The sequence below is a fragment of the Salvia miltiorrhiza genome, chromosome 3, assembly GCF_028751815.1.
Source record: "Salvia miltiorrhiza cultivar Shanhuang (shh) chromosome 3, IMPLAD_Smil_shh, whole genome shotgun sequence".
NCBI lineage: Eukaryota > Viridiplantae > Streptophyta > Magnoliopsida > Lamiales > Lamiaceae > Salvia > Salvia miltiorrhiza.
Window position 1 is genome coordinate 16,564,548 of NC_080389.1, and position 24,680 is coordinate 16,589,227.

The 24,680-nt window shown below is 39.7% G+C and overlaps 1 protein-coding gene across 5 annotated transcripts; it reads left to right on the forward strand.

The window, feature by feature from the left end:
- Window positions 1-17,294: 17,294 nt before the first annotated feature.
- On the forward strand, window positions 17,295-24,666 carry LOC131017842 (receptor kinase-like protein Xa21). Of its 5 annotated transcripts, XM_057946582.1 has the most exons (6): window positions 17,295-17,945; window positions 18,491-18,885; window positions 19,599-21,617; window positions 21,710-22,111; window positions 22,927-23,121; window positions 24,411-24,666. In XM_057946582.1, the coding sequence occupies exons 2-5, from the start codon at window positions 18,585-18,587 to the stop codon at window positions 23,070-23,072; spliced, it is 2,868 nt and encodes a 955-aa protein (XP_057802565.1). In that variant the 5' UTR covers window positions 17,295-17,945; window positions 18,491-18,584; the 3' UTR covers window positions 23,073-23,121; window positions 24,411-24,666. The 5 variants fall into 5 exon arrangements, with proteins under 5 accessions (XP_057802565.1, XP_057802566.1, XP_057802562.1 ...); XM_057946579.1 differs by lacking the exon at window positions 17,295-17,945 and having other exon boundaries at window positions 18,230-18,885; XM_057946580.1 differs by lacking the exons at window positions 17,295-17,945; window positions 24,411-24,666 and adding an exon at window positions 23,393-23,712 and having other exon boundaries at window positions 18,230-18,885.
- The last annotated feature ends 14 nt before the right edge of the window (window positions 24,667-24,680 follow it).

The window sequence follows — 24,680 nt, forward strand, 5'->3', positions numbered from 1 at the left end:
GTCACTGCGAGGGACTGCGTCTTCAAAAAGTTGTAAGGCATCATTACATACTGTCATGTCAATGAGCTTTTCAAGAAATTTTATTGCAGAGGCACAAAGGTTGGAAAGATTTTTGGCAAAAAAGATCAGGACAAGTTCAATCAAAACAGATTTTCACTTTATAAAAATCTTGTCCTTCTCGGATATTCCATTTTCCAACAATTTCCAACAATCAGTTAAAGTTTTTGAAAGAAACTGATCAGTTAGAGAAAAGATTTTGAACTAAAAACTTAAAGCTCATAACTGAAATAACTGATTTTGAAAGGTAAGCATTTAAAATACTTACTGATCAACTGAACATCGTAGTCAGTTGATACCACGTGATCCTGGTTAATTCATCAGGATGACTTCTTCTTTAGATTAGCATTCGGACTTCATTGCTTTCCACGTCGGCGAACGTAGAAGCAACAGTTGGTTGACCACCAGTCAGCATGACTGTTTGAGAAAATCTTCAAACACAACATCACTCTTCAGGGTTGATGAGGCCAATCTTTGCACATAGATCATTGAACCTCTCTTCTGGAAGAGCCTTGGTCAGCAGGTCCGCTCTCTGAATAGCAGTGGGAATCCATTTCACAGAGACATTCTTCTTTTCGATATGATCACGAATGAAGTGATGTCGAATTTCAATATGCTTTACTCTGGTGTGGTGAACTGGATTCTGGGAGATTGCAATAGCACTGGAGCTGTCGCAATAGATAGGAACTTTCTTTTCGTCGATCCCATAGTCCTTTAGTTGATGGACTAACCACAGGATTTGTGAGCAGCAGCTTCCGGCAGCAACATATTCAGCTTCAGTTGTAGAGGTGGCGACTGAAGTCTGCTTCTTTGAAAACCAAGAGATGAGCTTGTTGCCTAGGAATTGACATGTTCCGGAGGTTGATTTGCGATCAAGCTTGCATCCACTGAAGTCTGAATCTGAAAATCCGGTGAGCTTGATGTCGTCGTCTGCTGGATACCACAATCCTAAATTGGGCGTGCCTTTGAGATATCTCAGAATCCGCTTTGCTGTATCCAAATGAGCGTCCTTAGGATCTGATTGATATCTTGCACATACCCCGACTGCAAATGCGATATCTGGTCTGCTCGCAGTCAAATACAGCAAAGATCCAATGATTTCTCTGTACTTCTTCGAAGAAACAGAGTTTCCTTCTGAACCTGGATCAACTTTCCAGTTTGTGTTCATTGGGATCTTGACTGACTTCATGTGCTGAATACCGAACTTAGCTATCAGCTCCTTTGCGTACTTGGACTGGCTGATCAGTATTCCTTCGTTGGTCTGCTTGACTTGCAATCCGAGAAAGAAATTCATTTCTCTCATCATGGACGTTTGAAACTTGTTGGTCATGATGTCAGCAAACTTCTTGCACATGCGTTCGGATTTGGATCCGAAGATTATGTCATCGACATAAATCTGAACAAGCAAGAGATCTTCTCCTTCTTTGAGAGTGAACAAAGTTCTGTCCACAGATCCCTTTTTGAAGCCTTGTTCAACCAGATACTCCGAGAGAGTATCATACCACGCTCTTGGTGCTTGCTTCAACCCATAGAGCGCTTTCTTCAGCTTGTACACCTTTTCTGGTCCAGCAACCTCAAACCCTGGAGGTTGTTCTACATAGACTTCATCTGTGAGCACTCCATTGAGAAATGCACACTTGACATCCATTTGGTGTACCTTGAAACCTTTGTGAGCTGCGAAGGCTAAGAAGAGTCTGACTGCCTCCAATCTGGCAACTGGGGCGAACGTCTCGTCGTAGTCGATTCCTTCTTCTTGACTGTATCCTTTAGCCACTAGCCTTGCTTTGTTTCTCACAACGTTTCCTTCTTCATCTTCCTTGTTCTTTAAAATCCATTTCAAGCCAATCACATTTGCATCGTCTGGTCGATCCACAAGCTCCCAAACTGAATTCCGGTTGAATTCATTGAGTTCTTCTAGCATTGCGATGACCCATTGAGTAGACTTCAGAGCTTCTTCAATATCCTTGGGCTCTGTAGTTGATAAGAAACAGCTGAAATTCTTATCTTCATTGATGCAGTTCTGATTGATGTCGAAGACGAGGTTGCACATTGATCTCCGAGTCTTGACGCCATCTGATGGTTCTCCAATGATGTTTTCCTTTGAGTGGAGTTCAAACCATCTTCGATACTTCTTGATTTCTTCTGGAGATGGTGGGGTTTCTTCGGTCAAAATGGTTCTGAGGTGTTGAGCACCTTCTAGAGCAGGGGAGAGTTGAGCTGGGGCGGCTTCTGCGCGTTCAACTCGAACTTCAGCAACTGGAGTTCCCCCTTGACTGATGCCATCTGCATTGGCTCCAGTCTGAAATTCAGACCTTTGGTTGATCTTCTGATACTGAAGCATCTCAGCATCTTCATCTTTGCCAGGTCCCCACACCAAGACAGTAGAGGGCTCGATGTTGTGGATTTCAACTTTGGAACCTTCAGCGATCTGAACATACTTTTCAGCATCTTATTTCCTGAAACCATCTGTAGACTCATCAAAGATCACATGAGGTGTTTCTTCAACACAAAGAGTTTGAGTATTAAACACTCGATAGGCTTTGCTTGAACGATCTATTCCAGAGTATCCAAGGAAGACTCCTGGATCAGCCTTGCTATCAAAAGTGTTCAACCTCTTCTTATCATTGTTGTGTATGAAACACTTAGAACCGAAAGCATGAAAGTAGGCAATCGATGGCTTTCTGTTCTTCCATAACTCGTATGGAGTTCTTCCATGTCTCTGAGTGAGGAAGGAGCGATTCTGCGTGTAGCATGCGTTGTTGACTGCTTCGGCCCAAAACTTCAAGGGGAGTTTTGACTCGGCTAGCATCGTCCTTGCTGCTTCCTTTAGAGACCGATTTCTTCTTTCTGCAACTCCGTTCTGCTGTGGAGTTCTTGCTGCAGAAGTTTGATGATTGATTCCTTGTTCATCACAATACTTACGAATGACAGTATTGAGAAACTCAGTCCCACGATCTGATCTGATGCTGATGATGTTGACTTCCTTTTCAACGCTCAGTCTTCTCAGCAGCTTTGGCAATTCCTCCAGTGTCTCTTTCTTCTTGAAGAGAAAGATAACCCAAGTATATCGTGAATAATCATCCACAACTACTAAGGTGTACTTCCTACCGTTGTAGCTTCTTGGCTTCTGATGTTCCTTCCCTGATCTTTGACTGAAATCTGCTTTCCAATCTTCTCAGTAGAATGATCTGGTTGGGGGCCTCCTTAGCTCGTCTGAAGCTTCGTGGAGGAGGAACATTTGATCTAGCCATCAGTCTACGCTTGCGAACTTCATCCATATCATGATCTCTTGATTCTTCTAAGGTTGTGATTTCAGAAGAATCATCCTTTGAGATTATCATGATATCCTTTCCTTTGACAGCTGCAACCTTTCCTCCGATGCTGTTGACCAGTCCTTTCGATGGAAAGTTGCTCATCATGGAAGACTGCATCATGCAGTTCTTGACTGTTTCTTCCAGCTTGTGATTGAGCCTCTTGATTTCATGAGATGCTCTTTCACATTCTGAGTTGGAGATTCTGAGCTCTTCTACCAGTCGGCTGTTCTCCATGATTAGCTGATCAAGACAAGTTTCATCCGAAAAGTAGATGATTGTCTGATTCTTAGCTCGTTCATCATTGATCTCCTTGTCTATTTTCTGATTCTGCTTGAGGAGATCTTCGAACATTTTCCTCAGCTGACAGTGATCAGTCATGAGCTGATCAAACTCGTCAGTTTCATCGGATAAGCTATCTCCAGATTCTGAGTGGTCTCCTGAAAGCATCAGGAAGTTATCAGTAAATGGAGTTTTTGAGTGAGAGTTTACCTCTGAGCTATTCATTCCATTGTCGTAGCTGTTGTCAGCCACGCTTTCTGATTCATTGGCCATCAGGGCTCAGCTCTCATCATCTGAGCTGGAACTGTCGAAGTCGGATGATTCTGATGTGTCTTTGGAAGAGTCAGCATCGTCAGCAACCATCGCTTTCTTCTTCGAAAAGCTACGATCTTTCTTAGCTTTCAGTTCTCTGCGCTCAGCTGGAGTCAGATCAGGGCATTCATGTCGAAAGTGCCCTTTCTTTCTACATCCAAAGCATTCCATATCTTTGATGTCGTAAGCGGCTGACTTCCTTTCTCCGCTTCGATCTATGGAATGTCTGGAGTTCCCTTCTCTTTCTTTTCCTTTGTAGTGCTGCTTGTGGAACCTTCTGTACTTCCGGAACTTGGATTCCATCTTGTTGAATCTTTCAGTCAACAAGGCATATTGACTGAAGAAGTCCTCTGGGTTGAGTTCCGTTGGTTCCTTGATCTGCTTCTTGCCTTCTCTGGTTGAGGCCTTCAGTGCTACTCCTCTTGAGGTGGATGGACCATCTTCGTCTGATCCTCCAGCCTTCTTGTTACCAAGATTTCTCAGAAGGTCGAACTCATTTGCCATGAGATCGGAGAAAAGCTTATTTGTCGGGAGCTGACTGAATCCTGGCTTATGTTGATGAGCGACTGAGTAGATCTGCCATTCTCCACGTGGCAGTGCTCGAAGAATCTTCAGGTTGATTTCTCGTTGAGTGTATTTGTCTTTGGAAATGGATTGAACTTCATTCAAGATGAGATTGAATCTTTGTTCCATTTCCTCGACAGATTCATTCTTGAGCATGAGGAAGGAGTCGAACTTCTGGCAAGCTATCAATAGCTTATTCTCCTTGATTTCCTCGGAACCTACGCACATTCTTTCCAGAATGTCCCACATCTCCTTTGCAGTTCCGCACTTGATGATCTTCATGACATGCTTGTCGGGAACAGTGCCGGAGATGATGCTTTTGGCGAGGTTGTCTAACTCATCTTGCTTCCTTTCTTCTGTGGTGAAGTCTGCCTTTGACTTGGGCTGGACCTCATCGTAAGGACCCTGATGGAGATCATTAGGAATCCTTTTGACAGTTTCGGTGATGGTGATTGGTCCGCTGGTGATGACTTTCCACATTCGGCAATGTTGGGCGGTGAGGAAGCTTTCAAGCCGAAACTTCCATATGTCGTATTTTTCAATACTAAACATAGGTAGAGAAGACAATCTGCTGTGGTTAGTCTCCATCAAAAAAGAGAGAACAAATAACAGCAGATAGAGCAAATAGCAAGCACAAAAAGAAAGAGTAAAATTTTTTCGAGACCTTTAAGAAAAAGGATCTAGTTCAAATAGAACCTAGTCAGATGCAGATAGTTCTTGCGAACAACCTGCTCTGATGCCAATTGTTAGGTCCGGGGGGTCTCGAATAGGTGTATGGGGGGGGAATACACCTATAAGCTATTTTTACAACAATCTACTGACCTCAATCAGAGGGATCTCAGTCAGAGATCAAAACGAAACTTTACATGCAAACAAGGACTCCTGTTTTATTGAAATCAGTTTTGACCAACAGGGTTGACGACTGATACTGAAAGCTCTTCAGTAATGAGTTATCAGTTAAGTTGCTGGAACTTGAATGATCCAAGTAAGGGCTTCAGTCGTGTTTGCTAAGATAGAGATGATATCACTCTTCCTTACTATCAGAGGATAGTTCAGTCAGATAGATATCATACGCAGCGGAAATTAAACTTCGTTTTGTAATAGCCTCGGTGGAGCAGATAGTTGGATTAAGGTTTCTCTTTGCTATTTAGTCAGTGTTCAGTTTTATCAATAGAAATAGCACAAGTAAGAATGTAAAACTGAAAGCTGTAAACAACATAGAGACTTTTACGTGGTTCGGAAAAACCCTTTCCTACATCCATGGCTGGTTGATCAGACCAACAATCCACTCCGCAAGTGCTTCACTGGTGCACTGCAAACCGTACCCGTGTGCTTGCCTGGTGCACACAACCGTAAACTGAAGAAAACCCTTCTTCAGCACCCACACACCTCGCGTAGGATTTCCCTGCTAAGCACACCTCGTGCTCAGACTTTTCACTCAGAGTTCAGAGTACCTTCCTGAACTCCGAACCACTCAAACACTCTTATGGGGGGAGGTTTGAACGAGTGGCAACTATACTTACAAAGAACAAGTTCTTTGAAGCAAGTTTGACCTTTGGCTTCTGGGTAAACAGATATATGCCTAGGGTCTAAGAGAATGTATGTAATCAGCAGTGACTGATTTTGGCTTTGGAATTCTCTTCTTCGATTCAAGCTTTGGGGCGGTTAAGCTTTAGGCTGAGTAGCAATTTCGGCAGAGCTTCAGCTTATGTCGTTGAATCGGTGAAGGTTGAAGTGATCCTCGAGCGCTATTTGTAGGAGAACTCTTGAATAGATCCATTGGTGTAAATCATCCTCAAGATTTCTTCCGTTGGAGAGCAATTCGAATTTGGGCTGAGGCTTCAATCTTCAAGGTTCCTTGTCTGTGTGGAAACGGCTCTCTTTGATGGACAGGAGATGTGACATCTCTGAAAAGTAACCACCAGATAGGAATGACCTCTGCAGAGATAAGATATTCTGAGATCTCTGCATTTAATGCGGCTGTACTTGTGCGTACGTGGCTTCCTCTGAACGTTGGAAGATCAGTCCTAGGAGGAATGTTCAACTGATACTTGAGTTTAGTATCAGTCCTTTGCGCGCATTAAATAATCAGTCTTCAACTGATTCTTCAACTGATACTTTAGTTGGTAACTGCAGTCTTCAGTCTTCAGTCTTCGTTCTTCAGTCTTCAGTCTTCAGTCTTCGACACCGCAACTAAACTAGAAACGAACTCTAACACTTGAGTTCAAAACGATTCTAGTCTATTACATATAAGTCCTATGAATTTTGGTATCATCAAAACAAGGGTTAGGATATTCCACATGGTTCCCAACAAAAGACAACTGATCCTAGGGTAGTAAATTCATTAACTAAATCTACGTAATTAATCTATTAATCCTATGTACTAATTTAATCCAGTTATGATGTGAGATCACTTAATTAATCAATTACTCTCGCTAGAGCAGCAACGATCGTAGATTAGTAAATTCTCTATCTCCATTAGGTCTCAAGAAAATCTACTAACTCCCAATAGCTCCTAAGAATAGCTCCCTATGATCCACTTATCTCCGCTAGGTCTCAAGGTTAAAATCATATCATACATTCCTGAATCCGCTAAACAGTTATCTCCGCTAGGTCTCAAACCGAATAGCTAAACATGCAAACTATTGGCCAAATAATTCACAAGAAAATAAGCACCAGGAATTATGAATCATAAACTGGAAGGCACAAAGGTATTAACAAATAAATCACATAAATTCAATCAACTATTTACAAACCCTAGAATCAGCTAAAGGAAACTAGCTAGACATAGTAAAATAAAACAAAAGCATAATTAAAAAGAAAGCAATTATAAAAACTGAATTGTATAAAAACCGAATAAAAACTGAAGTAGCGACTTGAATCTTCAATCTTGATCCAAGCCTTGAAAACTGGAAAACAATAAAATTCTAAAGCTAGAAAACTGAAAATATGAATGCTAGGGTTCGGGTTTTTTTTTTTGAATAGGTCAAAAGAGGACCTATTTATAGATTTAAGATTTCCTTCGGATCACCATGGAAGTTGCCATGCAATGTAGAATTCTAAAGATAATAGAATCGTGTGAAATAAGGCAACTCTCCAGCTGGATGCGCGCTCCGGAAAATACTCCTACTCTCGCCGAATTCACAGCTCTCGCCAGAGGAATTGTGATTTCTCTGGTCTCGCCAGAGGAACGGCTATCGTCAGGGTAACGGCTATCGCGCCAGAGAAATGGGTCGCCAGCGGAATGGGTCACCAGCGGAATGGTGATTTCTCTACAATCTCAAGAGGAACGGTGATTTCTCTGACTTCTAGATTCCACTGTAATGGACATTGCGATTCCGCTGTAATGGCTTCTCTCCCCTCTGCTCTGACTTATTTCTCTGCTCTGACTCTCACTTGGCTGCTCTGATTATTGACTCCTCTGGTGATGACTTCGCTACACTGGCTTCTTGATTTCGCTGACTCCAGAGAAATGGTGATTTCTCTGGCGATTGATTCTGCTGCACTGGAGACTTGAGGTCTTTGATTTCTCTGACTCCAGAGGAATGATGATTTCTCTGCTCTGGAGACTTCGGTTCCTCTGCTCTGGAGACCAGAACACCTAGAAAACGCCAAATTCATCCAAAATTCTCCAAAACTGCATTCTTCTATCTCGAAAGCCTAAATCTCCTGCAAAGCATAAAATACACCATAAACGTAGCAATTTCCAGAAGATTATCTTAAAACATGCACAAACAAACCCTTAAAAATAGAGTAAATTAAGCATAAATCAGCTAGTCTGCTCTGCTCTGCTGAGTTTTTCCACTCTGACCACTGCGCATTTCTCTGCTCTGGTCACCGAGTCAAACTTATGTTTGCTTGTTTGTGATATGTTTATATGTGAGTTGTATGCTTATGTGTTTGTACATGCCTATGTGCTTGTTTGCTATGAGTATGGTCCGAGTTGAGAGTTAAATCGAGAGTAGGACGTGTGAATCCTTAGAAGTTGAGTATACCTAAGGATTTAGTTTTATTGGGTAAATAGACGTTGAGTGAGAAGTTATCGTTGAGACGAGATTGAATTTTAGTAATGAGTTCTAACTAAGGTTTGTTTTATCACATGAACTTTCGTGATGATGTTGATGATTTATGAAGACCCGAGCGAGACGAAGAACTAAGTCACCTATTCCTTTCCGAGCTTAAGCGAAGGACTACAGGTGGGCAATATTTTGAGTATACGTTTATCGTATGAGCTTTCTAAAATGATTGATGATGATATTTATGAGTTTATCAAATGATTGAGATAAATGATGTTTAAGAACTGTTTGACTTGCCAATTTTTGATGTTGAGCTTGTATGTTACCCTCTACTGATGAGACGAATTCGGTCCTGCCACAAGCGGGATTTTGTGCACAGAGGTGACTGTGAGCCGTCTTCGGGTCGGCCGGTCACGGTACTTGAGAGGGAGGCCTACTTCTCAGTACCTTTAATAATGATGAGTTGTAGACATGGTACATACATGATGAGTATTTTGATAGCGCTATCGTTTCTTTATGATGTTATGATTATTAAAACTGCATGCACAGATTCATTTACGCTAACTTATTTCTGTGTATTGCTGAGATGTGGCAAGTTCCAAACATATAGCTCTAAGAGCGCCTTTCATGTTTTTCGGCGTTTGCCCACTGAGTATTATATACTCACGCCCTGCATATATTTCTAAATGTGCAGGCTAAGCAATGGAGCGAGATTGGACTAGTGCTGGTGGGGATTGTTTCATTGATGATGTTCTTTGCTGCTTTCCTTTGATGTTAGAGTCTTAAGGATGATATACTTTGCTTTCCTTCTGATATTGATAAAACCTTAGCGAGATGATACTTTATTCCTTCCTAATCAAGCAATATACTCGCGGTTATATGTCTTCATACATATAATTGTTACCCCTTTTGTTGTGATACTCTTGATATTATGTTTCCTTATGGAAAATAAGCTGTACCTACTTTGCTTTTCTTCTTGAAATTCCTGATATTCAAGAAGTTATAACGATGTTGACGTATATACCCTTGAGCCGAATTATAATGCTTTGCCTTAGTATGTTTTGATGTGAGCTTTCGCCCGATGTTCAATTTAGTTTTATTGTTCTTTATTCATTTATTTTAGTCGTATCGATACTTGTACCCCGCTATCACTAGCGTTGGGAATTGGGCTGCGACAGAGTGGTATCAGAGCAGGTCGTCTGCTCTGAGTTAATTGCTTGATTGAGTTGAACCTTTGATTGCTTCTACTCTTTTTAGATTGAGTACTAGTCTAATTTGAATTCTTAGGCTAGTTTGAGAGAGAGTCATTTTGAAACGAAACCCCAGCACCCCATCTCCTCCGGCTCAACGAGGTCAGAGGTTGAGGTTGTTTCTTATTGCTTTTCTGTTGAGAGCTGAGTTTGATTCACTAATGAGTTATGTATTGTTTTGATGACGGAATTGTTTGAGATGATGAATCCTGATATGAGGTAGTCGATGTGGAATATGAGGAGAGATGTTGAGGCTAGTGTAGCCGATGCCCCACCGTACCAAACGAGAACGAGATGTAGAGTCGAGAAGAGGCAGCGATACAGAGACGATATAGCGAGGCAATGCGCTGTTGGTTCAGGACTACTGGACCGAGAGAGGGCGATACATTAGGAGAGTTTCTAGCACTTTACCACCGTCGTTGGTTGGAGGCTAGTATCCACGGGATTAACGAGGCTGAGGCCATCACTCACCTGATTCCACAGCTGCCACCCGAGTGGCAAGATTGGGTGGCTTCGCTGGTGCCGCAACATATCTTGAGGACTGAGTTCGGGCGTTTCGTGAGCGCCAATTTTCGTGGCTTCATCGCTACTTTGAGCCACCGCTACTTTGCTTATGGCGAGCCCCTTCACCGCCGTATGGAGAGCCTGAGGGACCAGCCTAGGGAGGAGAGCTAGTTGTTGTGCCCCCACTTTCCGAGGAGCCGTTTCCGATTGCACCTCTACCCCCAGCTGATTCGATTCCAGTTTCTCTTGAGTCTGATGTTTCACAGCCGAATGTTCCTACTGAGCCTCAGATTGAGCGAGTTCCCTTTGATCCTTATCCGAGGGTTGCCCCATTGCCTGAGCCAGGCACTTTGGCTTTTCAGATGTATGTGCACTCGATCCGTGTGCTTGCCAGGTGCACACAACTGTTTCACTGAAGAGTCCACTCTTCAGTACCCACACTTCACTCGTGTCGGATTTCTCACTCCTAGCACGACCTTGCACTAGGATCTCACGGAGTCAGAGTACCTTCCTGAACTCCTTTATCACTCAAACACTCGATTTCTTTCTCTCGAAAGGAGGTTTGAAAAACTTGTCAACTAGACTTCAAAGAACAAGTTCTTTGGAGTAAGTTTTGACCTGGGCTTCTGGGTAAACAGATATTTACCTAAGGTCTAAGAGAATGTGTGTAATCAGCAATGACTGATTTTGGCTTTGGAATTCTCTTCTTCGATTCAAGCTTTGGGGAGTTTAAGCTTTGAGCTGAGTAGCAATTTTGGCGGAGCTTCAGCTTTTGTCGTTGAATCGGTGAAGATTGAAGTTGATCCTCGAGCGCTACTTATAGGAGATATCCTGAATAGATCCGTTGGCGGAGAACGTCTTCAAGATTTCTTCCGTTGGAGAGCTTTTTGAATTTGGGCTGAGGCTTCAATCTTCGAGGTTCCTTGTTTGGTGGGAACGGCTATCTTGATGAACAGTAGATGCGACGTCTCTGATAAAGTAGCCACCAAATAGGAATGACCTCTGCAGAGAGAGATGATCCTGAGATCTCTGCATTTAATGCGGCTGTACTATGTGAGCACGTGGCTTCCTTTGAACGTTGGAAGTTCAGTCCGAGGAAGAATGTTTAACTGATTCTTGACTTTAGTATCAGTTCGCTGAGTCCACGGAGCACGCATTAAGTAATCAGTTCAGAACTGATTCTTCAACTGAAACTTCAGTTGGTAGCTTCAGTCTTCAGTCCTTCGTTATTCAGTCTTCAGTCTTCAATCTTCAGAACCGCAAACTAAACTAGAAACGAACTCTAACACTTGAGGTCAAAACAGTTCTAGTCTATTACAAATTAAACCTAAGGAGTTTGGTATCATCAAAACAAGACATGATATTCCATGGGGTTCCCAACAATTTCCCCCTTTTTGATGATGCCAAAACCTTACAACAGTTCTAAGCAAAACAAAGACTGAACTCAGAGCACAAGTTCTAAAACAGGGTGAATACAGTTCCCCCTTAACAATAGAACCTAATAACTTGTACTTAGAGTTAAGAATATAACAGTTCAAAACAAGAACGAATGAAAAGACATAAAACCGTAATCAGAGCCTAGACAAAAAGTTATTGTCTTCAGGTTGAGATCAATCAGAAGTTCTTTTCATTAAAATAGAAAACTGATAAGCCATCAGTTTGAATTACAGTTTATCTCAGAAAAGAACATCGCAGGTGAATAAAGACAATGAACAGACTCAAGGTTTCTGACCATACAATTTGAAGACGACTCTCTTTATCTCTTCTGCATCAGCTGGATGGGTTTCTGGAGACACATTCCAGATCCTGTAGATGGCTTCGATTTCTGTCTTGATTTTGTCCCTGTTGACTCCGTTCTTGATTCTTGGTGGAGTCACCATCTTCTTCATGGGATCAGGAATGCCGGTTCTGAGTTTTCTTTGAGCATCTTGCATCCTCAAGACTAGTGCTCGTTCAGGCCATTGCACCAGAAAGTATTTCCAGGCTTCATTCCGAAAATCCCTGTTTCCTTGGATGTTGGCAAAGACCATCCACTTGGTGTAGCATTCCTTCAATTTCTCCCACCAGTCATTTAGGTTGGGTGGTATCCATTGATCTTGGTGCTCAAAATTTTCTTTGTATGATACCAGCAGGCCTTCGCTAACATAGTGTTGAAGCTGTTGTCCTTCCTGAAGACTCTGTAAGAAGGGAATTGTCTTGTCTTCATCCAAATGAAGAGCCTTCTTGGCCTTTGGTTCTGAACCGCTTGAGGAGCCTTCTTCTCTGGATCTTTTTCTGCTGAAACCTTCTGTAACAGAGGGAGGAGCTTGAACAGAAGACTTGGCAATCTTTGATATAAGGTCTTTAGACTTTGCAAAGTCCTTTTTCAAAGATGCAGGGATGTCGAAACTCAACTCTCGCTCTCGCTTCTTGAAATCCTCTTCCCCCTTTTTGGCTTCATTAGGAGGGAGTCGGCTTTTGAGTTCTTAAAGATCATCAAACATCTTCTGAAGGAGCGCGGATTTAGGGGACTCTCTGGAAAGTTGAAGTTCGTGTTCCACCTCGGCAAGGTGACCAAGAAGAGGGCGCATCTCTTCTGCAACTAGAAACAGAATTTCTAAGTGTCATTTAACAATAAACGGAGAAAGTATATTTAATGACACATCAGCCTAAGATCAATATATCAGTCGAAATTATCACAAATGAGTTTGTTTGAGAGAAGCTTACACAGTGACTAGCACTAGATTAGTCTTTGACTGTAGTGGAAGTTCCCCCTTGAATGGATGACTGATTCTCCTTCAGTTGTACACCTGTTGACTGTTGCTGCACGTTCTTCTCCAGTTTCGTCATTCTTCTGAACTGAAGTGTTTCTTCATGAATCACTTCTTCAAATACTTCTGACGTCCTTTTGAATTCTGTCTCTGTTTCTTCAAGACGTGCCATAAGTTCTTGTCTCTGAGACTGAAGCAGTTTCAGTCTGTTGATCAGTCTGCGCTCTTGAACATTTCTTCTATCAGCTTCGTCTTCGTCTGATATGTAGCGCATGATGATCCTTCGAGCATCTAGCACATGATCGATCTCTCTGATGATCTGTCTGTGCTCCCTAAGGAAATTTTCAAATCTCGTTCTTAGGTTTTGATACTCTTGTCGAATTTGATCATATATGCTCGTTCCTTCTGACTGTGAGTGGATTGGACTCTGATTTTCTTCTGGAAAGATGAATCTGTCGTCGTGGTCAGAATCCAATGTCCCAATCTCAAGTCCGTTGACTCCTCAAAAGTATGTATAGACATAATCGCTGGAGGAGTCTTTCTTAATCCTGTTCATGATAACACGAAGAGAAGACACACAGGATACAAGAAGGTAACACCAAACATGCAGTCTCAAGAAGAATCTTGAGAGAAGATTTTGATCAAAGATAAATTACCCTCAGTAGGATCTAGTTCAGTTAGAACCTAGTCAGAGACAGACTGTTCTTGCGAACAACCAGCTCTGATACCAATTGTTAGGTCCGGAGGGTCTCGAATAGGTGTATGGGGGGGAATACACTTATGGGCTATTTTTCTTTCCTCTAAAAACAGAGGGATCTCAAGATAGAGATCAAAACGAAACTTTACACGAAAACTATGACACCTGTTGACTGAAAATAGTTTTGACCAAACAGGGTTGACGACTGATACTGAAAACTCTTCAGTAAGGAGTTATCAGTTAAGTTGTTGGAACTTAACTAGATGCACGTAAGGGCTTCAGTCGAGTTTGCTAAAACAGAGATGATATAAGTCTTCCTGACTATCAGAGAATAGATCAGTCAGACTGATATCACACGCAGCAGAAATATCTTTGTTTCGTAATAGCCTCGGTTGAGCACGTTGTTAGTCTTAGGTTTCTCTTTGCAGTTATTCAGTATTCAGTTTATCAAAGAGAAGAACACAGGTAAGTATGTAAAGACTGAAAGCTGTAAATAACACAAAGACTTTTACGTGGTTCGGAAAACACTTTCCTACATCCACGGTCGGTTGATCAAACCAACAATCCACTCTGCAAGTGCTTAACTGGTGCACTACAAATCGAACCGTGTGCTTGCCGGGTGCACACAACTGTTTCACTGAAGAGTCCACTCTTCAGTACCCACACTTCACTCGTGTCGGATTTCTCACTCCTAGCACGACCTTGCACTAGGATCTCACGGAGTCAGAGTACCTTCCTGAACTCCTTTATCACTCAAACACTCGATTTCTTTCTCTCGAAAGGAGGTTTGAAAAACTTGTCAACTAGACTTCAAAGAACAAGTTCTTTGGAGCAAGTTTTGACTTGGGCTTCTGGGTAAACAGATATTTGCCTAAGGTCTAAGAGAATGTGTGTAATCAGCAATGACTGATTTTGGCTTTGGAATTCTCTTCTTCGATTCAAGCTTTAGGGAGTTTAAGCTTTGAGCTAAGTAGCAATTTTGGTAGAGCTTCAGCTTTTGTCGTTGAATCGGTGAAGATTGAAGTTGATCCTCGAGCGCTACTTATAGGAGAGATCCTGAATAGATCCGTTGGCGGAGAACGTCTTCAAGATTTCTTCCGTTGGAGAGCTTTTTGAATTTGGGCTGAGGCTTCAATCTTCGAGGTTCCTTGTTTGGTGGGAACGGCTATCTTGATGAACAGGAGATGCGACGTCTCTGATAAAGTAGCCACCAAATATGAATGACCTCTGCAGAGAGGGATGATCCTGAGATCTCTGCATTTAATGCGGCTGTACTATGTGAGCACGTGGCTTCCTTTGAATGTTGGAAGTTCAGTCCGAGGAAAAATGTTTAACTGATACTTGACTTTAGTATCAGTCCGCTAAGTCCACGGAGCACGCATTAAGTAATCAGTTCAGAACTGATTCTTCAACTGATACTTCAGTTGGTAGCTTCAGTCTTCAGTCTTCAGTCCTTCGTTCTTCAGTCTTCGAAACCGCAAAGTAAACTAGAAACGAACTCTAACACTTGAATTCAAAACAGTTCTAGTCTATTACAAATTAAACCTAAGGATTTTGGTATCATCAAAGCAAGACATGATATTCCATGGGGTTCCCAACAAGTAATGATATAATATAATAAAATTAATAATAATAATAAATAATATTAGTAAAAATAATAAAATATTTTTAATAATAATAATAAATAAATAATATTATTAATATAATAAATAATAATTGTAAAAATAATAAAAAAAATAGTTATAATATATATAATATAATAAAATTAATAATAATAATAATAATAAATGAATAATCTTACATATAAAATAATAAATGATAATACTAGTAAACGATCTATGACTAATAATAATAATATAATACTTTATTATTAATAATAAATTATTATTATTATTATTATTATTATTATTATTATTATTATTATTATTATTATTATTATTATTATTATTATTGTGTTAATTTTATTTCATTTATATCCATTCATTCCTTGTAAATACCAACCATAGGAATCCTATATATCATTCCATTCCAAAATCCATTCCATTCCTTTCTAATTTCATTCCTACATATCAGCCATAACCTAATTACTTTCTAGTTTATTTAAATTATCTCATTTCATATTCACTTTTGAGTCAACTTATCAGATAGCTATATTGAGCAATCAAAATGAATATTTTGCCACTCATCTAAAAAAAAAAAAAATTTAGCCATTTTTTACATTTTAGGACTATTTTGCCCTTAGTAGGCGGGCCGGCGGATCGGGTTAGGCTTACGCGCGCGGGTTGCGCTTCGGATTCGGGTTGGGCTCACGGGTTATGATGGTACAGTTGGTACAATTAGTGACAATTGTGTCATTCATTAGGTACACTTGGCACAATTATGCCCATTTGTGCCAAGAGAAATGGCGCAAGAGAAGGGCGCAACCGCAGCAAGAGGTGTGGCCGCGAGGCAACGCGGCGTGAGCGAGAGCGGGAAAGAGAGGCAACATGGAGCGGGGCAGTGAGTGAGGGAGAGAAGGGGCGCGAGCAAGGGTATTTCGTTCGACAACTTCGTTATCGGTTACTCCTCGTGCCAATTCCTCCATGCGAGTACGGTGCAGGCCTTCTTGGTTGAAATCACGATCAAGATTGCGGTTGATGTCACAAAGCGCATTGAGGTTAGCGTTGGCGTTGGCATTGCTGTTATCGGTGGCATTGTCTTTCTCCATGGTACAGGGCGATAGAGGTCATTGAAAAACACAAACAAAAAAACAGGAAAATCGTCAAACGTCTAGCTCGGGTTCAGATTTCCCACAGACGGCGCCAGTTCTTGTGTCCAAAAATAACAGCTATAACGGAAAGTAGTAAAGAACGTGAGATTTACGTGGTTCGATCATAAAGATCTACGTCCACGGGGTTGCAAGGTGCTTTCACTATGTATCCGGAGAATCTAATAGCTTACAAAAAAAATCAAGCGCTAGATGATCTAACAATGAGGAGATACATCCCTATCTATAGGCAAACTAGTAGAAAATTTAATAGGAAAATGATTCTCTGACCTAATCCTACTCGGAGTAGACTTCTTTGTGTTTATCCGCGTACTAATCATCTTTATCTTGAACTCGAAACCTTCTTGGATTGGGATCCTCTTCATATTCTAATAAGATAAGATAATATCTCCATATTTCAGAGTTAATCGCAGACTAAATAGGTCTGTTCTGGGCTGAGTGTCGCCCTTCGAGTTAAGTCAACCTGTATTTGACTAAATCAACCATGTTCAGCCCGAAATCGAACCTGTTTCATTTACCATCATCCGATAAATAAGGAATGCATATTTTTATCCTCATCAGATATAAATTGAAGAACAAATTTAATTAAAGACTACAAAAAAATAGCTTATTAAAAAAAAAGAACACTTTAACTCAAGGCAATAAAATAATGCATGTCAAATAGTTAGTAAAAGATTAGTAAAAATAATCACAATACATTATCACTATCATTTTAGTCTTTTACACCACATTTTTCAACTTTCTTAATTTTCGTGTCGAACACCAAATAGGAAGTTGATTGGTGGACGGAGGGAGTAATAGAATGCAAAAGAAGAAAATTATTGAATAAAAGAGATGAAAACCCCTAAGACGTAAATTACACACAGAAGACTGCACAAAGATTTTTTTTGAATTCTCTTTGATTGAATATTGTAAATCATATTGAATGCAAACAAAATTCTCCTAGTAAAATTGTGAGAGGGGATTATTTTTAAGTTAAATTTCTGAGAATATGAATAAGTGTAATGCATATCTTTTTCTGTGCTTTCTTTTCCCTTGTACATTGATGGGGCTTTGAATTCTTTTTTTCCTCTGTTAATTAGGATTTCGGAGAGGAAAATATAGTATATCTGTTAATATTTTATTATTTTTTTAACATAAAGGGCTATAGAGAGAAAAAAAAAAAAATGGGCTATGAAAAACGTGTGGCAAAGCAGGCCTTTCTGCAATAAGCCCAGAGTCTACAAACTTTCCCCCTTGACTATTGCCCAGTTGGGTTTGGGCTTTTAGATTACTAGAAAATAATCTTTACAATATGGGTTGAGCCCACTAGAGTAAAAATTTATGCAATCACAGCTTTAGTAGATAAGGTGCTCGACGATTGGTCTCACAGAAATCCTCTCCATTTTCCAAGAACGGCGAACTTCTGCAGCTGAGCTGATAAAGACGCCACTAGGTAATTGTTCATGGTACCAAAATGTTTCTCATAAAAACTTCTGCATTACAAATTCTTTCGTGAATAGCTCCAAATGTTACAAATGTTTGAATGAGGAATAAACTGTGCTGCGGTTTGGACGATCATCAAAGTTGGTCCTCTGTTTCTTAGCTTTAAACTTCTCCTTTTTTTTTTTTTTTTTTTTTTTTACCAAGGATTAATTTGAATATGTTGATGATTGCTAATTCAATGATGTGAACGCAACATGTAGATACAAAACACTTTTTTGAATTTTGAGTGGGCAAATATTTATTGGACACTATCTGGTCCACTTTTAAGCATCAATTTGTCGTATTTGTCGATGCCATCATCATCATCATTATTTATCGACTGGGGCACTCTCTCTCATGATAAGAAATGGGGAAATCAGCCAAAATAGTAATGTTGCTGGGGATATTTTCCTTGAGAATCTGCTTTGCTGCATCTGCATTTATTAACATGTCTACTGTGGATGAGTTGTCTCTCCTGTCCATGAAAGCTAACATAAATTCCGACATCCTGGCTAGGAACTGGTCCAAGGAAACCTCGTTATGCACTTGGACCGGCGTCATTTGTGGCAAGAAGCATCCACGGAGAGTGACAGCTATCAATCTTGCAAATATGGGTTTGGAGGGAACCATCGCAAAGGAAATCGGCAACCTCTCATCTCTGAGATTCGTAGACATCAGCAACAACAGTATCAATGGCCAAATCCCAAGTGAAATTGGATTGTTGGGGAAGCTGCAGGGTTTGAACCTTTCACATAACTACTTGAGTGGAGATATTCCGACAAGTTTATCGCCGTGCGTACAACTGAAGATGTTGGATTTGTCTCATAACAATCTCACTGGAACTGTTCCAGCTGGGTTTGGCAACTGGTCACAACTTCAGGATCTCTCTTTGAGTAGGAATTATTTGACAGGTATGTTCTTGATAACCTGCCTTAATTTTTGCTCCATTCTGCTTCAGTTCCTTTTTGTTTGTCAAATAAGAGCATTAGAGAATTATGTGAAAGCTTTGTTTTCTGATAGAAGATCTTGGCGCATATAGTTCTGATGTTATTCAATGGACGTAGCATGTGGGCGTGCATCAATAGAATAAAAATGTAGTACAATACTATAAGGGGATGTTTACTTTGAGCCAGTGATAGATTAGATTGACAATGATACGAGTGGGCATTTGAAGGGTTAAATGATCAACAAGTCAAACTTATTCAATCCATCAAAGGATGTGGTTGATTTATCTAATCTATCTCCCAAAGTGAACACCTAATAATAGGATGTCTCGTACCTATCTACTGGGTAATGGTGGTTAGACTCTGTTTTTGGAGGAAATAGAGATTGCTGCAATAGAGGTTATGATTTATCTTGTTAGTGTTGTTTTAGCACTAGTTTATGTTATTTCATTAAAACAAAGTACATTTGCAGCCTAGCTTGAAAAGTTAGTTCTTCAAATTATTTGAAACACCATCCCCTTTCTTCTTCTTGTTTTTGTTGGGGGACTCCAACATGAGACCTAGGGCCTTAGGCATTAACTAGTCTACCACTTGGCCAACACACGCACACAACATCATCCCCTTTCACTTTGATGCGTTGTTGTTCTCTCAAAAAGACAGATTCTTGTTGGGATTTACAGGTACAGTTCCAACGACAATTGGCAATTTGTCGAATTTGGAGGTATTGGATTTCAGCAGGAACAGTTTTTATGGGACAGTTGTGTCCGCAATGGGACAACTATCCAGTTTGAGAATATTGAATCTTCAAGCAAACAATCTAAGTGGTGAAGTACCTCAAGCTATCTTCAATCTCTCCATGTTAGAATTCCTTTCCCTTAGAGAAAACAACCTATCCGGAAGTCTTCCATTTTCTATTGACATAGGCCTTCCAAACATTGAGCGTATTTTTCTTGGAAATATCCAACAGAGGTTTGATCTTCGAGCTAATCGCTTCCATGGAGAAATCCCGAGTTCAATCTCAAATCTCTCCAAACTTATCACACTGGATCTTTCTGATAACTCATTCAATCATGTGCCAATGAATCTTGGGAGTTTACATCAACTTCAGATGCTAAGCTTGGAAGCAAATCAGTTGACAAATAATTTGTCCAATCCTGAACAGGACTTTCTCTCTTCCTTGGCAGCTAGCAAGAATCTGAGGTTTATACAGATATCATTTAATCCTATAACTGGTGTTCTCCCAAAATCCTTAGGCTCGAGCAATCTCTCTGTGTCCCTTGAAACATTCAAAGCTTTCTCTTGCAAAATCTTAAGTCCGATCCCTGATGAGATAGGGAACTTAAGCAGCTTGTTGTGGTTAAACCTTGGGTATAATCACTTCACCGGAGCCATTCCCACGATGCTGGGAGGTTTAAGAAGCTTGAGGAATCTGGAAATCTACGGCAATAGATTTCATGGCTCCATCTCCACTTTCTTGTGCAATTTAAATTCTCTTCGCTTGTTAAATTTAGCAATAAACAATCTCTCTGGACTACTACCAAGTTGTTTAGGGAACCTCTCTTTGTTAAGAGAAATCTATATGTCACGCAATGAATTCAGCTTCAACATCGCATCAATTTTATGGTTTGATAAGGGTGCTATCAATGTGAAGAATCTGATAGCGTTGGATCTGTCGTATAATCAGCTCTCCGGGGAGATCCCAAGCACCATTTCACAGCTTGAGAATCTAGTTCGACTATCATTGTCTAGAAACAAACTGAAAGGCCGCATAGTTGAATCGTTTTCTCTTCTAAAGGATTTGGAACACTTGGATTTGTCCCACAACAATCTTTCTGGTCTGATTCCTAAGTCTTTGGAAGCACTTTCACATCTTAATTACTTTGATGTATCATTTAATGAGCTTAGAGGTGAAATTCCAGACACAGGGTGTTTTGTCAATTTCAATGCGGAGTTTTTCGTTGGTAACAAAGGTTTGTGTGGACCAATTCGATTTGAAGTGAAGAAATGTCAATCTTTAAGCATGAGAAAACGTTTACCATATTTATCATTTTTGATAGTTGTTGTGATTGGCCTTATTCTTGTCCTGAGATGGAAATTTTGTGCAAGAACGACATATCCTTTGTCTCATTATTTTCCATATGACATTTATAGGAGAATTTCATATCAAGAAATCCTTCGCGCCACAGGCAACTTTGATGAAGAAAACTTGATTGGCAGGGGTGGCATTGGCTCAGTATATCTGGGAACATTTTCTGATGGAATGAAGTGTGCTATTAAAGTATTTGATTTAGATGTACAAGATGCATTGAAGAGCTTCCAGACAGAGTGCGAAATATTAGGCGGATTACGCCACAGAAATCTTGTCAGGATTATCACTTGTTGTTCCCAGCCTGATTTTAAGGCCTTGTTGATGACATATATGCCCAACGGTGACCTAGAGAAACAGCTCCACTTTGCCAATTGTTCCTTAGACTTGTTTACAAGAATGAGAATAATGACAGAAGTGGCGGAAGTGATAGAGTATTTACATGAATACTGTAGAACGCCCATTGTCCATTGTGATTTAAACCCAAAAAACATCCTTCTTGATGAAGACATGGTTGCACATGTAGGTGACTTTGGCATTTCCAAGATCTTGAGTCAAGAAGAAAGAATGCTACGTTCTAGGACTTTGGGTACTATTGGATACATAGCACCAGGTAACAAATTCTTCAGAAAATTATTATTCCAAGAGTAAATTGAGGGTTATTAGCTAAGTACACTTATTTGTTCACTTACATAAACTTTTCAGAGTATGGATCACAGGGATTAATCTCGACCACAGTGGATGTTTATAGCTACGGGATTTTGCTGATGGAAACATTTTCAAGAAGAAAGCCAACAGATGAGATGTTTTCAGGAGAGTTAACCTTGAGGAGATGGGTCTCTGAATCATTCCCTGATTCAATATTGCAAATTTTGGACAATGAGCTTCTGGATACGGATGGTGAAGAAGCTAGAGCTGTCTTCATAACTTGCTTGACATCAGCTATTGGATTAGCATTAGAATGCACGTCAGCTTTGCCTGAGGAGAGGCCTAGTACGAGATATGTTCTAAAGAGGATGAGAGATGTTCAGAGCAGAATCAGAGAGATCGAAATCAAGTTGAACGACCTGAAAATGTCGTTCTTGCTTACTGATTCTGATCGGGAAGGTAACTATCTACTGTTGTATAGATTTTTACAAGGGATTTATGTTGATATATATATATATATATATATAACTGTTTATTATAATAGTTTTAACAATGGCAATAATAGATGAGTGGTATAGTACCAGCAGATCATAAAGGTTCAGTTGGATTTCACTGTTGATTGTTTCTTGATTTGAATTTGAAGTCTTAAGCAAACATCCTTTTTTTGCCCTAGCTACCTACAAAGTCTAAGGTAAAATGAACATAAAATTCATGTGTTAGGTTTGTAGTTTACTTCACTTCGTAGGATGTTTTGTTTAGTCACGAAAATTACATAACAAATGAATGTATATTAGTTTTCGTTTACCGGTTCAATGAAGGCAAATCTGACTGTTTATCAAAATACTACAAAAGAAAAAAAATAATGGTTAACTTCAAAAGAGTCACCAACTCTGACTTCATTTTGGTTTCAGACGTGCTTTATGAAAGTGTTAGGAAATTTGATTGAGAAACTAGGACAGCTTGGGAAAAAATTCACGCGGTCATTTTTTAAGTGGTAACTTTTTTTTGGGTCTGCAATTGCTACAAATAAAAAAGTGGAATCATTCTTGAGATTATACGTGAATCATGTCTAAAGGCAAAATCAGGCCAAAGTTCATGAATCGACCTAAAGAAAAATCCAAAAGTTCACGTTTTTGGTACATGATTATGGAGAGTTTTAGAGTGTGTTTGATTTTGATTATATATCTAAAATGGACTTTTGGACATTGGACCGAATATGCAAAAGTATTATTTGTTCGTTACATGCCTCACTCTTTTAATGAACTTATCTACAGAGATAAGAAAATCTGCGAGAAGATGGAGACAGATAAGATGGAAGGCAAAACAACGAGTACCCATTCTTGCACGCATACCCGAATCACAAGAAGTTGTAAATTTTGAACCAAGTGAAACAGAGTCATCAAATGGAACTACAAGCTAGATTACTTTCAAAAGGAAAATTTCCTCGTTTGCTGACTCTGATGTAGTAGGTAAGTAAATATATATTGTTTTATAATTGTTTACAAGGGTATTGGCTTTATACTAATATAAGTGGTGTAATACTTACAACATAGAGTCCTGATCAAAAGTTTTCAATTGGATTTAGCTCTTGATTGCTTTTTTATTTAAACACTAACTCGAGCATCCTTTTCCCCTAGCACATGTAAAATGCCCCTATTAATTTATTAATGACCTCCTCTAAATAGTAATTTTTAATTTTATATTAATATTGTTAAGACAATAAATCTAATACTGGGACAGCTGAGATACAGAAAATGTTGGGAGAGACTTGAGAGGGTCCAAACTGGAAGAATTTGTTTTTGGTGCTGTTCGGAATGGAAACCTGGCTTTACATCAAAATGCAAATGGAAATAAAGATATAATAATGCTGGATGTCCAGCCTTTCAGTACGTTTCTATGGAGATAATTAGATCTTGTTTTAAATGTCATGCATAAAATTCGGTCACCAAATGTTACTGCCTTGTCTGTTCAATATTCACACGTTCTTTCATATTGAGTACTAGGTTCAAGGTTGTATCTTGAATTATTGTTTATTATTGCAATAAATACTTTTTATTGTAGTTTTGGTTGATGGTGAGCTTCATATCTACATTCGTAGTCCAGCCTTGAGTATACTACATAATTTGAAATTCTCGACCCATCACCGAACATCTATGGATGAAGTAATGTTAAATTTTAATCAAGGGAGTCTTGTATCATATGAGGGGTCTGTAGAAGCTCAAGGCGGAAAGGTTTGTCTGTAAAATTTGCTCTCTTTTTTTGCCAGTTCGACAATAATAAGGTGTCCTTTTGCCACATATTTTTAAGTTTTCTTTTCTTTTTCTTTCATTTTCCATGTCTTTAATAATGTGGATTTTGGCATGCGAGTCAGGCTAGTCAGCTCTGAGCCATCAGAAAAAACCACAGAGTATATTTGAAGAAAAATTGGTACCCTGAGTATCGTGTTGTAAATATCCACATGTTGGGATAATATCAGTCAAAACGGCCAAAAAATAAAATAAAAATAGTATTTACCATTTTTGTTGAACATGGAAACATTGAAACATTATTGGAAAGATGTCAATGGTGTTACATTAATGAGATATCTGCCCATTTAAAAGTTCTGTTTCCAATAATCTCAGCAATAAAGTTATAAGTTATCCGTTTAGGAATAGTGTGCTATGCTTTTTCATTGTTATACAGTTTTTTGGTGAGAGATGTCGGATCAAAGTTGTACCAAATTCTTCCCCATCTTTTGTAAGAATTTTGTTCTTCACAGGGGAAAGATCAAATACAAATTCTCTACATCCAAGTGTTGGTGATTGTGTGTGACAACAATTCACGTTGTTTGGGGGCACTGATGGGTTCGTGCTGTGTTGGGTTGACGGTTTGTTTCGTAGAAATTCTTTCACCATTTTTGCAAGAAGGCGATACTATTGTACCACTAGGTAACTCTTTGGCATCAAAACAAGAAATACCAACTTGTACTTATAAAACTTGCTAAAAGTTCTATATAATTTTTTTTTGTGAACTAATATTATCTGATACT

Bases quoted from the DNA above. Each gene is read 5' to 3' on its own strand.
- LOC131017842 (XM_057946579.1), top strand. From the start codon at position 18,342: ATGGGGAAATCAGCCAAAATAGTAATGTTGCTGGGGATATTTTCCTTG. The intron at 18,886-19,598 runs GTATGTTCTTGA...TGGGATTTACAG, and splicing joins GAGTAGGAATTATTTGACAG to GTACAGTTCCAACGACAATT. The intron at 22,112-22,926 runs GTAACTATCTAC...ACTTATCTACAG, and splicing joins TACTGATTCTGATCGGGAAG to AGATAAGAAAATCTGCGAGA.